This window comes from Schistosoma haematobium, chromosome 1, assembly GCF_000699445.3.
Source record: "Schistosoma haematobium chromosome 1, whole genome shotgun sequence".
Lineage (NCBI taxonomy): Eukaryota > Metazoa > Platyhelminthes > Trematoda > Strigeidida > Schistosomatidae > Schistosoma > Schistosoma haematobium.
In genome coordinates, this window is record NC_067196.1 from 16331222 (window position 1) to 16346513 (window position 15292).

Sequence of the window (15292 nt, forward strand, 5' to 3'; positions counted from 1 at the left end):
GCCAATCCTCGCCTTTATGTCTGCATCTGAACTTCCTTGTTCATCGATGATGCTTCCCAGATATGTGAAGGATTCTACATCTTCCAAAATTACGCCATCAAGAGTGATTGGATTGATGTTCGTCGTGTTGTATTTGAGGACCTTGTTTTTCCCCTTGTGTATTTTGAGGCCTGTTGACGCAGAGACTGCTGCTACACTGGCTGTCTTTATCTGCATTTGTTCGTGTGTATGGGATAGGAGGGCTAGGTCATCTGCGAAGTCCAAGTCATCTAATTGATTTTGAGCTGTCCATTGTATGCCGTGTTTTCCCTCAGATGTCGAGGTCTTCATAATCCAGTCGACCACCAGAAGAAAGAGGAAAGGAGAGAGTAGACAGCCTTGTCTGACTCCGGTCCTTACTTGGAATTCATCTGTCAGCTGTCCTCCATGCACGACCTTGCACTGTAGTCCGTCATATGAGTTCCGGATAATATTGACAATCTTCTCAGGAACTCCGTAGTGTCGAAGAAGTTTCCATAACGTTCTCCTATCTACACTGTCAAATGCCTTTTCATAATCAATGAAGTTGATGTACAGTGACGAGTTCCACTCAACTGATTGTTCGACGATGATCCGTAGTGTCGCAATTCGGTCTGTGCACGACCGATCCTTACGGAATCCAGCTTGTTGATCTCGAAGTTGGGCGTCTACTGCATCTTTCATCCGGTCCAGCAAAACTCTGTTAAAGATTTTTCCTGGTACTGACAGTTGTGTGATTCCTCTGTGGTTTTCACATTTGCTCAGGTCTCCTTTCTTTGGAATCTTGACGAGGTGTCCTTCTTTCCAGTCCATTGGCACTTGTTCCTCCTCCCAAATCTTTTTGAATAGAAGGTGAAGCATGCTTGTAGTTACTTCGATGTCTGACTTCAGTCCTTCAGCTGGTATATTGTCGGGTCCTGCTGCTTTCCCGCTCTTGATTTCTCTGATGGCCATTCTGATTTCTTCCGTTGTTGGTGGATTGACATCTATAGGAAGATCTGTGTGTGCTGCTTCGATGTCCACTGGATTCATTGGAGCCGGCCTATTCAGGAGATCCTCGAAGTACTCTACCCATTTGTTCCGCTGCTGTTGAATTTCAGTGATTGGTCTGCCTTCTTTGTCCTTGACCGGTCTCTCTGGTTTACTGTGTTTCCTTGCTAGTTTCTTCGTTGTGTCGTAAAGTAATTTCATATTTCCTTCCCTTGCAGCTTTTTCCACCGTCGTTGCTAGTTCTTCCACGTATTTCTGCTTGCCGGCTCTGATGCTTTTCTTCTCTTGCTTGTTTGCTTCTATGTATTCAGCTTGTGCTTGGACCTTCTCTGTTCGTGTTCGGCTGTTGTTAATTGCTGTCTTCTTGTTCTTCCTTTCTTTGATCTTGTCCAGTGTTTCTATAGAAATCCATTCCTTATGATGATGCTTGTTGAGGCCCAGAACCTCTTGACACATTGAAGTTAATGCTCCTTTGATACCTTTGCAGTTGTCCTCCATAGTAGTTTCTTCTTCATTCAGTAGATCCTGTAAGGCTTGGAATCTGTTGTTGAGAGCTCTCTTGAATTTATTGAGTTTGTCAGTATCTCGAAGGAAGGCTGTATTGAACCTTTGTAGTGCTGTTTGTCCACTTGTCCAGTTCTTCTTTAGCTTCAGTTTTAAATTGGCCACAACTAGATGGTGATCTGAAGCTATGTCAACTCCTCTCCTGGTTCTCACATCTTCCGTTGTCCTTCGGAATTTTTTATTGATGCAGATCTGATCTATCTGGTTCTCTGTAGCGTGGTCCGGTGAGGTCCATGTAGCTTTGTGTATACGTTTGTGTGGAAATATTGTGCCGCCTATGACCAATTTGTTGAATGCACACAGATTTGCAAATCTTTCTCCATTTTCGTTTCTCTCACCCAGTCCATGTCGTCCCATATCTTCATATCCGATGTTGTCTATTCCGACTTTGGCATTTAGATCTCCTATCAGAATGGTTAGGTCCTTTCTTGGGCACTTCTCTATGATTGAATGCAGCCGCTCGTAGAATTGATCTTTAATGTCGTCGTTGCTATCATTGGTGGGTGCATAACATTGGATAATATTCATTGTGATCTCCTCCTTCTTTGTTTTGAATGATGCTTTGATGATTCTAGATCCGTGAGATTCCCATCCTACAAGTGCATTTCGTGCTACTTTGGACAGCATTAGAGCAACTCCCTGAGTGTGCGGAGCATTTTCCTCTTCATGACCGGAGTATAGTAGCATCTCTCCCGTATTTAGCCTTTGTTGTCCAGCTTGGGTCCAATGAGTTTCGCTGATTCCCAGTACTGTCAAGTTGTATCTCCTCATTTCCGTTGCTATTTGACTGGTCTTCCCGGTCTCCCACATTGTTCGGACGTTCCATGTACCTATAAAAATTTTTGCTCTGGTTGTTAGAAGGGGCATCGGCCTCGTGGCTTCCAAAGGAACTCGGCTTTCACCATGAAGCGTCATAATTCTTCTAAATGAAGACCTTCTAACTTTCAGGGCAGAGTTTAAATGGTTTGAATAATTTTTTCTGGTAAGCGTTTTTTAGCGAGTTAGTTTTCTACGGGATGGGGACGCTAACGCCATGCCCAACCTCCCTCCTTTACCCAGGCTTGAGACCGGCAGTAACTCTAGAAGAGCTACAGGCGGAGTTTGTAAATTGTCTACTAATATTGAATTAGATAATAAGAGCTAACTCAAGGAAAAAGGAGGAAAACGGAAACAATTACGATTATAAGTAGTCTAACTTTTATCTTAAATTTAAACATTATTTTTGGCGATTAGATAGGTGGTTTTTATTTGAATCATGAGGGTTGAGAACGAATAAGTAAATAAAATATTGGATGTACAGTTAACAAAAGCGAAGTTAAAAGTATTAACCCATAAGTTATGTGCTCTAGAATTGTGTAATCTGTGCGTGAAGACACATAGGTTAGTATACAAACCACCATTAAAGACTGATTCACTATATTCTACTCTGGATTTTACATTGTGTTAATACATGATTATTCTGTCCCTACAGTCTGGCTCTCGATTGTCTATTGAATAATTTGTATCTATATGTCACACAATTTAGCATAATGATCTAGTTATTTAGTATATCGATTACATGATTATTGATATCATTCAGTTCAGTGTTTCGTGCATCAAAACGTATTATCTATTTAATAATTGAATTCATGAGTCATGAAGCTAGACCACCATGGAAAACCTCGAATCTCGCGAGGTGGGATCATGGATGTGCACTGCTGGGGAGTCCCATACTAGGACGAAATGGCTATTCAGTCCTTTCAGGTTTTCCATGGTGCTCTAGCTTCAATTGACTCATGAATTCAATTATCAAATTACTACAATCTCCACAAAACTCATCTGATTATTATCTATTATTCAGTAAATGGACACGAATGATCTTAGTTTTTCACTCCCAAAAATAATATTATTTTCAACAATGTAGATTGTTAGGTCATAGTCGAAATTATAAAGGTGAAAAAAAAGTAGGCCATGTATGTCGAAACGAGCTGATTAGTAATAGTGGTTTAAAGCTACAGGAATGTAGTTATTCGTGTTCGATATATTACTAGGAATACTTATAAACATACTATGTAGTACTGCATATTTATGACATTGATTCTACATTTTTAAGTACCTTGGCTGGTTTGGTAGAATGTATGTCACAACAGCTGAATAATCAGATTCATGCTTCTATTTATTTATCGATATGCATTTATCAGCGAAATAAAATTGCTTTGTCTACATATATACATAGGTTGTTCTTAGTATTATAACAACGTTATTTTCTGTGATTTATTTATCTTCAATTACATGAAGATTTACTTACTTACACCTGTTACCCCCCCAATGGAGCATAGGCCACCAACCAGCATAATTACATGAAGAGATAAGTGAGATTTCATCACATTATAGGGATTAATTGAAAATAAAAACCATCGAAACATTCTACAATCTATAGAAAATAATGTGGTGATTCTAATCCATTCCTTCAATTAATTATTGATCGCTTTAATAAAATGTCTTCTATAGTGAACTTAAGAATTAAAGACAGACAAATGCTCTTCTTTAGTTTACCATAAATTCTAGAGAGAGAAATCAGTTAAATATGCTTATACTTTGGTAGTTTTCAACAGTTTAATTGATGGTCTAGCTTCAACTGACTCATGATCTTAATCATTGAAAGTCCTAATTCACTTCAGCAAAATATCCAGTGTTTTCCGTTCATATTACTGTTCACTTACTAACTAATTAGTAATTAATCTTTTATCTGTATTTAGAATCTAACCTTGAATACTTTAATGCAGAAAATTTCCTAAACTGAATATAGTTAAGTCAGTAACGTAGATAAAACTTTTGATCGTTAGTAAATAAGTGGTTGAAAATTTCACCTTATTTAGTTGTGCTAACAAGTGAAATGGACAAGCCGATGGAAACAACTGAGTAGAGTTACTAATCAGTCTTACAAATATAAGAGATTAAAGGTAGAAATACTTTGAAATCAACATAATTTCTGTTCTTAATTCTTTAGAATTTGTAGCCGACTCACTTCATATCACTTCAAACGTTTTATTCCATTCTTGCTAGTTGTAACTTCACGTAAAGCCTCTCTAGATCTACTGTCGGTCGTAAGCCCATATAAAGAAAGAGGCCTAACAACTCTACCTCGTAAAAATTAGCCACTCTATGAGATCGTTAAACATGGGAAACCAGTTACACTTTGTTCTGGGAGTTGACGGGTTTCGATGTAGAGGAATTGTGACGCTACATGCTGAGAGCCAAGAGTCTATGGATATCATGAGGCTTAAGACTCATCTGACAATTAAGGTAACAGTAGAAATATGAAAATGGGATACCCGAACAATTTTGATGAGAAGGAGAGTCACTAAAATAGCCGCTGAAATGAGAAGCTACAACCTGAATCTATTTAGAATAAGTAAAACCGATTGGAGACAATCTGAGCATGAGGGATTAATTTTAAAGAAGATGATCTCGTGTTGTGGTTGAAAAGCAAAGAAAAATCACACCTACGCAGAGAATCGCACCGGTAAGGTTCAAAGAAGCACAGCATGCTCTTAAAGGATGGGAATCTCATGGCTCTTAGAGCATCAAAGCATCTTTCAAAACAAAGGAGGAAAAAATTTCAAAGAGTGCCTTTAAGTTCTGCTCACCCACCAACAATAGCGCTAAAGAGGATAAAAATTAGTTTTATGAGAGGGTGTGGTCCATCTTAGAGGAATAATACGAAAAATACCTGACCACCTTAACCGAGGATTTTAATCCAAGGGTCGGTAAAGACATCACAAGGTATGAAGACATCATGGAGTGACATGGGCTGGGAGAAGGGAATGAGAATGGTGAGAGCCTTATAAATTTGTGTGCTTTTAATAACATGGTTATAGTTGACACAATTTGCCTCGCAAATGCGTGGATAAAGCTATGCAGATTTCGCCGGGCCATATTACGAAGAACCAGACCGGTCACATATACATGAAGAAAAAAACTCCGAAGGACTATGGAAAACCTAAGAACAAAGAAGAGAGCTGATTTAGACACAGATCACCAACTGGTGGTAGCCAAGACGAAACTAAAGCTAAAGAAGCACTGAAAAGTTGAGCAATCAGCATTGTTAAAGCTTACCACAGAATCCCTTCCAGGTGCTAACAGACTTAGAAAGTGTAGCATAGCTGCTCTCAGTTACAAGTCTCAAGTATTACAAGATTTACAGAGAGAAGAGAGAATCACTAAGATGAACAACTGGAAACGAATTAAGGAAGAGGTAACTAAAACATACTAAAAGGTCATAGACCCTGAGTAACACCAGCATAAAGAACATATCTCTATAGTAAGCTTGGGCAAGACACAAGAAAGAGGAAACAATAAGATAGTAGTCAACAACAGATAAATAAAAGCAGAAAAAGTCAAAGCATGAGCTGGATATACCAAAACAAACAAGAGAGTGAATAAGTTATGGTGTCGGGAATTAAAAGCAGACATCAAGAGGATGAACAGCATTTGGGAACAACTGGAAGGGAAATCCCAGGTTTTAGTCCGTTGGAGATCTCTGTCTAGTCGAAGACTTATGCCCCATAAAGGGTAGAAGGCTTAGTTAAGACAGTAAGTTGTCAACTATACATTTTAATTTGTTTGTCCGTCTTCTAATTGATCGAAAATTTTCCAAATACTTCCTTTAAGTTTGGTACCTTAAACGCTCATCTCTATTTAATCTGTTGCTACAATATATCCAAAATATAATTGTTATAACTTGACCGCTGATTGGAGAGCAGTGACTTATCGATCGAATCAATGACTCGTAAAACCGTATGAGCAGTCTAGAGTTCTGATTGGCCCTGCTTCCTGTCTAGCCCAACCAGTTAAGTCCAAAACGCAAGTCTCGGCCTCTGAGATATGAATCATTATATTTCAAGCATACTGAGTTTATATACCAATCAAACCGACCACAATGTACCAATAAAATATGAAACAACATTTGTACAAGAATTAGTCAGATGTGGCTGTAAATGAGGGAGGTCGCGATTAACAGTCGGGGAATAGTTCATGAATGGTAAATCGTATAATAATAGTTCATAGGTCAAAATAAAGCTCATAATAAGAGGGACATGAACAGCTTAGTTACATAACAATTATACGATAAAAATATACTCATAATATCGGTCCATAAATGGATCCCAAAAACTACCATTCATTATTCTTATCGGGATACAACAATAATCTATGAATAATATTGAGTGATTTATCTACGTTATTGGCAAAAGAAAATATATGAAATGACGTTTGAATTCAGATCTTAAAAATTTCCAGATCAAAATCATCGATCCATATCATATATCATTTAACATGATTTATTAGCATATATTTCAACAAATTAATTGATGATACATACATTAAGCCAAATAGTGTATATGAGAAAAATGAATAGGATTATTTTTAAATATATTTGTCCTTTAATTTGGACACTAAAACCTATTCATGTTCCACTTTTTTTTTCTCAGGTAACTTGAGATCTATACATTAGATCATAGTTCTAAAAATCGGATCAGAATCTGAAAAAAAATTTTTTTTTATTGTTGTTGTTTGAAATTTACAATTAAATCTTGATAATACACACACACACACTTGGTTTACACTTTAAGTATGATCAAAAATCACAAAGAAACAATCATCAAATATGTATATATATATATATATATATATATATATATATATATATATACTATGACATTATTCACTTACTGTCATTTTAATTATGTTTTATTTTATATTTTTACTATTATTGAACATTGTCTGTAACTGTGAAGTAAATGTTTTGGAGAATGAACATATTGAACCGGTGTTTGAAAAATTGATTGAATATGTGAATCAAAATGTAGGTAATTCGTGAACTATTCTTTATTTTCAGGAAAGGGTTTTTGTGGATATTATAGTAATTTAATAGTTGAATTCATGAGTCAATTGAAGCTAGGGTATCATCGAAAACCTGGAAGCACTGAACGACCGTTTCATCCTAGTATGGGACTCCTCAGCAGTGAACATCCATGATCTCGCCCCCCCACGAGATTCGAACCTAGGACCTACAGTGTGGCGAGGGGCGAGATCGTGGATGCGCACTGCTGAAGAGCCCCACAATAGGACGAAACGCTATCCAGTCCTTCCAGGTTTTCCATGGTGGTCTAGCTTCGATTGACTCATGATCTCAACCACTGAGATTATCATTTATTAAACAACTGTTTACAACCATACATTTTATAGATAGGATCATAATCGGCGAGACTATAATTCATGGACGAACTAATCAGGTATAAGGTAACAGGTTTCAGATTTTAGCGCGAAATTCACTCATCCATTTGGCTAAATAGAGTTTTAACATTTTAGCTGATGTTAGTTCGTGATGAAAACCTTGAATCTAATTCCTAACCTTAACCGTCAACTGTTAATCACAATCCTTATCCTTCACACTGGTTTAAAATCATTATTTAGCCCTAGTCAGTAGGTTGATATTCTCAAGGCAACTTTAACGTCCCTCAAAGGTCGTCCATAAATTATAGTCTCGCCCCAAAATCTCGAATATCATCTTATCCATCATTCTGATTCTTTTTTTTAGCCAGGCTTTGGATGGAAAGCAGGAATTAATAGTCGTTTCAGAAACTTAAAAGATACTCAAAAATTGTTTAGAAATAACATTAAAATTAAGGATTCAGGTGGAAAACAAATTCAAACAATTTCCCATAGAAATATGGATATGGTTATACCTCATTCATTTGATGCAAGAGACCATTGGGTAAACTGTTCAACTATCAAAAACATTCATGATGAATGTTGCTGTAGAGCAGATTGGGTAAGTCTGAAACGTATCTCATTTTTCTTTATATAAACGCTTATGAATAACGTGTGCATTTATCAGTGTGGAAGTTTAATCATCAGTAAACTTTGAAGGACAAATCTTGATATGACCATGACAAATATAAAACTTTGGTTCAGTAGTAAGCCATGAAAACTGTCAGTTTAAGGACAACGTCGCCTAAACAAACTGCGTACAGTTTTACCTCTTTGTACACCACATAATCCATTTTTCGTTAAATTAAAATCTTTGTAGTGGGCTATGAGTAGAGTAGTAAGATTTGGCTGAAACGCTTCTTTGCTTTTAATCGACTTACCATTTCTCCTCAAAGGTTCAAAATGGTGTAGGACTTATTTTATATAAAGAAATCTTTTTCAAACGCGTTCTATAATACTGTTTAACAGCAGAGCCTGGACTTAACAACTGCTATCAGAACAGGTAAAAATTGACCAGTAATACATTATCTGTTTCTGGAATATAAATGACTATAATTAGTATAAAACTATGGAGTGAATATAGTTGTGAAAAATTGTTTCAATTCTTTATTGTTTTAATCATAACTAGTACACTTACCGTCACATTATCAATTCGTACATTTTACTCATTATGTTTAGTTATGTAATCTATTTCATTTTTGTTCACTAACTCATAATCTACCCTGATCAATTTATTGGTTTCATATATGCACATAAATATTATTATATATCAGAGTAAAGTCTGATGGGTACAATCTTTATTGATTGGTAATTAACTGAAGATGGATCAAATCAAGATCAGAGTGAGACTGAGTGGTGGGCATTTAAACAGATGTTATTGATCATTTTATTTATGAATTATAGCTAACAAATGGGATGTTTGTCTAGAGGATGTAAGATTCCATTTTGAGTGAATTGTTACCATAAATATTGGTTGTTTAGTACTGTTTTCCAAAAGATAAAAAACCAAAGATATTTTACCTAGTAAATTTATTATAGAATAACTAAGTAAACTGTCTCATTTACTGAAACTTTGATGTTTTCATGGTTATAATGAGATCTGTAACAAGACTGTAACTACTGTCCATTAGTATTCATATATTGATCTCAGAAATTTCTTATTATTTATTTAAATACTTTGAGGTGATCTATCATTAGATATTTGATCTTACAACAAAGTCGGTAATTAAAAGTAAGGAGGAAACTATATGTCCTTTATTTCTCTGGCAAAAGGACATACGATAAGGAAGTGAAATAAATATTATGAATTTATCTGAATCTTCACTGGTTGAAATCATGAGTCATTTGAAGCTAGATCACCATGGAAAACCTGGAATCACTGGACGGCCGTTTCGTCCTAGTATGGGACTCCTTAGCAGTGCGCATCCACGACCCCCCCGCGAGATTCGAACCCAGGACCCATCAGTCTCGCGCCAGGCGCTTAACCAACTAGACCGGTCAGCCGGCATCCAACAGTGTTAATATCTAACTTCAACGAATCCACGGAGTTGCGCCACCGTACACCATTGTCTTCAGTGAGTTCCTATCTCACAACAGACCTGGTTGAACTCCACTGGTAACGGCCTCTCATTAGAACTCTGAATCTCTTGTTAGTTTTACTGTTTCATTTGTATAATCAATTAATTCAGTAGATTTTTCCCGAATATGTTTTTTGACTTCTATCTATTTGATTAAAATATTTTCTCAGTACCTAAACTGGGAATTTTTTGGTTTTGTTTAAAGTAATTTCCTTCCATAATTCACATTCATATTACTTTATTTGTCAAGTGATAAGTGGAGATTTATAATACTTTTTTTGAAGACTGTTTCTCATTAAAGCTAGTCAACGATTACTGAACAAATATTTCGATTCGGTCCAAGACTCTTTTGATATGCAAATCAATACTTCTCATACCAACGTACTCAGGATCGTCATGTTTCAGTGTGAATAAGATAACATTCGGTTAGTTAGTTATACTATGACAATTCACTTTTTCCTAAGTTCAATCTGTGACAAAACTACATCGACGAAACAGCTTGTTCTTATTAAGAGGCTGATACATAATATTATATGCACGAAAGACAACTCCAAAAAGCTCTTGAAAAAGTTAGGTCTGAAAAGTTGTTCACCTTATACCATAGCAGGATGTAATTGGATAAATTAAGCTTAAAGAAACTACAATTGTTTAGTATTTATTGATGGAATTTGTGATCAGATACAACTATTTAATTGTCCGGTTTTTCATATTAAGAGAAGAATATAATAAGCTTGTCGAAACGCTCAACCACACAACTGAAATGCACATGAAATCCAAGTTCAAAACAAAGATTCATTGAGAGAACGGTTTAACATTGAAAAATATATGTGAATTACGTCCAAATATCTACTTCCAAGTATTCTGTTTCAGTTAATTTGTCTGTATATATGGAAGAGAACATTAGGATTAATTACAAATTATGATAGAGTAAATGACATCTGGTAGCTGTGTCTAACATCAATAATGACTATCGACAAATGGAGACAAACGGCACACAAACATGGAAGCTGTTAGGTTTAAGAAACCGCAAGTACTTGCAGTAAGTGTTGAGAGGATATGTGACTGTTACTAGTTTATATAAATACTCAGGACTATTACACGATCATATATTCTCAAAGGTTATTAGAATTAAAACTAGTTACTGGATTTTGGCAACTAATATAAAGTAATACACAGAAAAAGAGTAGTGTTTATAATAAAAAAAGCTAAGTCTTAAGCTCATTTGCATATTATAGATGTCGCCGTAATTTCTTGCTTAAATTTTTAATTTTAAACTTCTACTAATTTACTATAGGCATTCGCAACGGTAGACTCAATTAGTGATAGAATTTGTATTTATTCAAATGGTAGAGTTTCTGTACAACTAAGTGCTCGTGATGTTATAAGCTGTGGTTTTAGCCCAGGGTGTTCCCATGGAAATGAAATAGAAGTTTTAATGTACTGGATTGTAAATGGTATTGTTACCGGTGGGTCATATGAAGATCAAAGTGGCTGCCAACCTTATCCTTTTTCAAAATATCCTGAGTGCAAAGACGTGAATTATGAGTTCCCACTGTGTACGAGCGAATGTCAAGATGGTTATAATAAGACATACGAAGACGATAAGTTTTATGGTAAGAATATTAAACAAGCAATGTTTATCAGTTACATTTTAAGTTCTAAAGAATACATCATTTAAAAAGGGATAAATAATTCACATTTTCCAGTGATCACTTCTTAATTTGGTTTCAGACTTATATGTATCATTTCGGTTTGGGCACCTGGGCAGTATCACAGCCCTCACACAAACCGAATGATTTATGTGGCGCATATGTATTTGGTGCCTCATTGTACCAATATCTGTGTTAAAATAAATAAAACATTTAGTCTAGATTTAAACTGAACTGTTTTAAAACCTATGGTTTTGATTAGTAAAGCTTACAATTGTCACTTAATAATATCCCAGTGAATAGACGGGTGATAATAGTATATTATTATCCATTAAAATATTCATTAATAAAACTAAAATGCAAAGTAAATGTGACTACAAAATATATACCACCAAATATCTTACTCTTATGTATTGACGTTTACTTTGTTAAGAAGGGTGATAGTTCTTTTTATGTAGTAATAGTTACGAGTATAATTTTCCTTCACAACCTATGCCACTTACTAACTGATTGTTGTCACTTACAGTTTGTTAACTTGGTCATGTGTCTCAAGGTTACACCGCTTATCATATATACAGTTGTCCTACGTTCAGTGTTAAGTTTTCTTCTAGTTGGATTCTCTCACTAGGGTTTATTATTGAAGAGTTGTGTATTATTTTATTTTTACTAAAATTCTTAAATACCAATTAATATAGACATGTACTGTACCTAATCTAAAGAAATGACACATTAAATTCATTTAATTTAAGTTTGACTACTTCTCTATACATGGTTTTCACATGTTAACAATCCATATAAGAGATATTTTTCTACCCAATGTATGGTAGAACTTTTCTATTTGTTATGAATTCCTTGACGATGTTGTTGGAATCATGAGATTGCTTGTAAGGATTACCAAGCTAACTTTGAATTCGTATTTTGTTAATTGAATGTTTAGCGGCAGTGCTTAGCGAAAAACCTATTAGTTTCTAAATGATAATATTTGTATGTAAATGTCGATTAAAGTTAATCCTTATCATTTACCTAACTAAGACTTATGACCAAGTACTTTCATATTAAACAGTTACAAATATTTACCTCACTAACGCAACATTTTTAGTGGGATAGGACAATTATCAAGATCTATTAATCGTAAATGGTGGAATACAGATACGTCGGGAATGAAACAATTGTACTCAACAAGAATGGATGGTCGTTGCGTTGTATCAGAAATTGATTGAAGTTTAAATGGTATTATTAAACGTCGACCAATCAGTTCCAACGGTTAGGCGTGGAACGCTGGTATAAACCGTCAGCTTGATAATAATAATAAGCGAGTAGATCGACAAGAATAAACTACTAACTATAAACGAAATGACTAAAAGATAAATGAACTAAGAGTTAAACTATGAATCAATCAACACCAGAAAAGAGAATAGTGTAGGAACCACTGCCTATTAACTAGCTAAGATAAAATTAACCTCACTAATTACTTATTAACTGTAGTCAAATTTCAATTTCTTGTCGAGATGAAGTGTGAAACTGTTTCAAAATCTCTCCTCATGAAAAAAACAATAATGAAATAACAAGACCATCCACAACTTGAAACGACTATTGATCACCATGAAATTGTTACGTTCAATGCATTAAATATTCAACGATTTGCATGTGGCGACAAAACAATTTCAAAATGAACTAACAATTCAAACAATAGTAAGATAAACAAACAAGTAAATAAATTCATTTACTTTGAAGAATTGGATTATATTAAATCATGAAGCGTTAGAAATACAATTTTTTTCTACCTATTGGGATATAATAAAAAGAAAGCAGACTTTATTTATTTTAACACATAGATATTGGTACAAGGAGGCACCAAATACATATGCGCCACACAAATCTCATTTGATATGTGTGAGGGCTGTGATACTGCCCGGATGCCCAAACCCATCATCATTTAATAATAATATAATATTCTTATCGTTTTACAAGTGTTAACCAATTGTTTTAGAATCTCAATACTAATAATTGTCATATAATGTTTGTTAGGTGAACAAATTTATAATGTTTATGATAATCAAGAGGATATTCAAAAAGAAATTTTAATGAATGGTCCAGTGATAGCAAGCATTTTTGTGAAAACAGATTTTTTGATCTATAAATCAGGAGTTTATTTACCAACACCTAGATCAAGTAATTTAGGTTGGATAAATTTACGAATAATTGGTTGGGGTTATGAAGGAAAAACACCTTATTGGTTATGTGCAAATTCATGGAGTAAAGAATGGGGTGATAATGGATATGTAAAAGTTCAACGTGGAATACAAGCAGGTTATATTGAATCATATGTTAGAGCACCAATTCCAAAAATATAGACATAAAATTCCATATGTAAATTAAGACTATATAGTTTTGTCTGCTAATTATTAATAATTACTTGTGAATTCCTTCTCATTTTTTTGAAACTTACAACGTGTTATGTTCTGCCGTCATCAGATTCAGATATATAAATATCCTTGAGATATATCAGCTACGACATTAACAAAGCGTATTATTAGCTTCATCTAATCATGTGCCTTGTTTATAATTTCATCTTGAACACAGATATTTGATATAACTAGTTTCACCCAGCCTATCACAACGAAATTATTACTTATATTAGTCTAAATCAAAGACCTTTGTTATAACACCTTAATTATTCGTGTACATCAAACATGGGTATCATATCACTTCACTCCTTAAAGCTTTTACTTATCATCTACTTCGGAATACAATAAGAACATTACTGTCGCGAATCAAAGTTTTATTTTGTGAGTACATTGAACCACAAAATTGTACTGATATTACGGGTTTGGTTATATGGTGACTGCAGCAGTATGTTGGTTTAGAAATTTAAAGCTTGCTCTAAAAATGTACTATTATTAGATTAAAATAATCAGTATGTCTTCATAACCGAACTTTGGAGTACATGTTAAACCATATAGTTTCACAGGAAATCAAGAGGAAAATAATCATTTAGGGTTACCGAAAGAGAATGAATGTTAGGTATCCGTGTTTGTGGAAAAAATAGACGTTTGATGATTTGTATTGAATTTTGAAAAACCCAAAAATAGCTGTAGTGTAAAAAAAACACAACGCAAAAATTTACACAGGATACCTAATGTCGAGAGTTGCATTTTTCCAACCTCTCTGAGGACCTAACAGGAAGAGATTGACAAGAGCTAAAGATAAATCAATGATAGCAACAGATCCAGAAAGTAAGAAAAAGCACCATGAGTATCATTAGACACTGTAGCTGACTATAAATCGTGACATAAATGATCAATTAACAGTTCTATGAGTAGTAACACTCATAATTTAAGCGGTAGTTACAATAAGTTATCTCATCGACGGAAACTGTTTCATTTTATTTAATATACATACATTCTGGTACAACTGTGGACCAAACGTGTTAGCACTATAGAACTAGACAAATAACAACAGAAATAACGGAGAGTGACTACGATGTATGACAGGGGTCCGGTTCAAATGACGAGATAACCAAGGACATCTTACAACTTAATAAGTTCCTTTTACTTTATGACGAATCTGAAAAAACTGCAGCTGAATCCCCGCTGATGTCTAATCAGACTCATGTCCGACAATCCTTCAAGCCAGAGTGGCACAGTCCCAATCGCCCCAAACGTGGAGTCGTGCCGAAAGGACATATACTAGCTTTATACAGCTACTTTTCATACCACAGTGCCATCATCTGAACCGGCC

At 34.9% G+C, this 15292-nt stretch overlaps 1 protein-coding gene across 1 annotated transcript; it reads left to right on the forward strand.

The window, feature by feature from the left end:
- Positions 1–7297: 7297 nt before the first annotated feature.
- MS3_00003625 (uncharacterized protein) lies at positions 7298–13977 on the forward strand (the record flags this gene model as incomplete). Its single annotated transcript, XM_035732699.2, has 4 exons — positions 7298–7417; positions 8153–8386; positions 11197–11515; positions 13580–13977. 4 exons carry the CDS (start codon positions 7298–7300, stop codon positions 13903–13905), a joined length of 999 nt encoding a protein of 332 aa, XP_035586003.1. The 3' UTR covers positions 13906–13977.
- Between the last annotated feature and the right edge of the window lie 1315 nt (positions 13978–15292).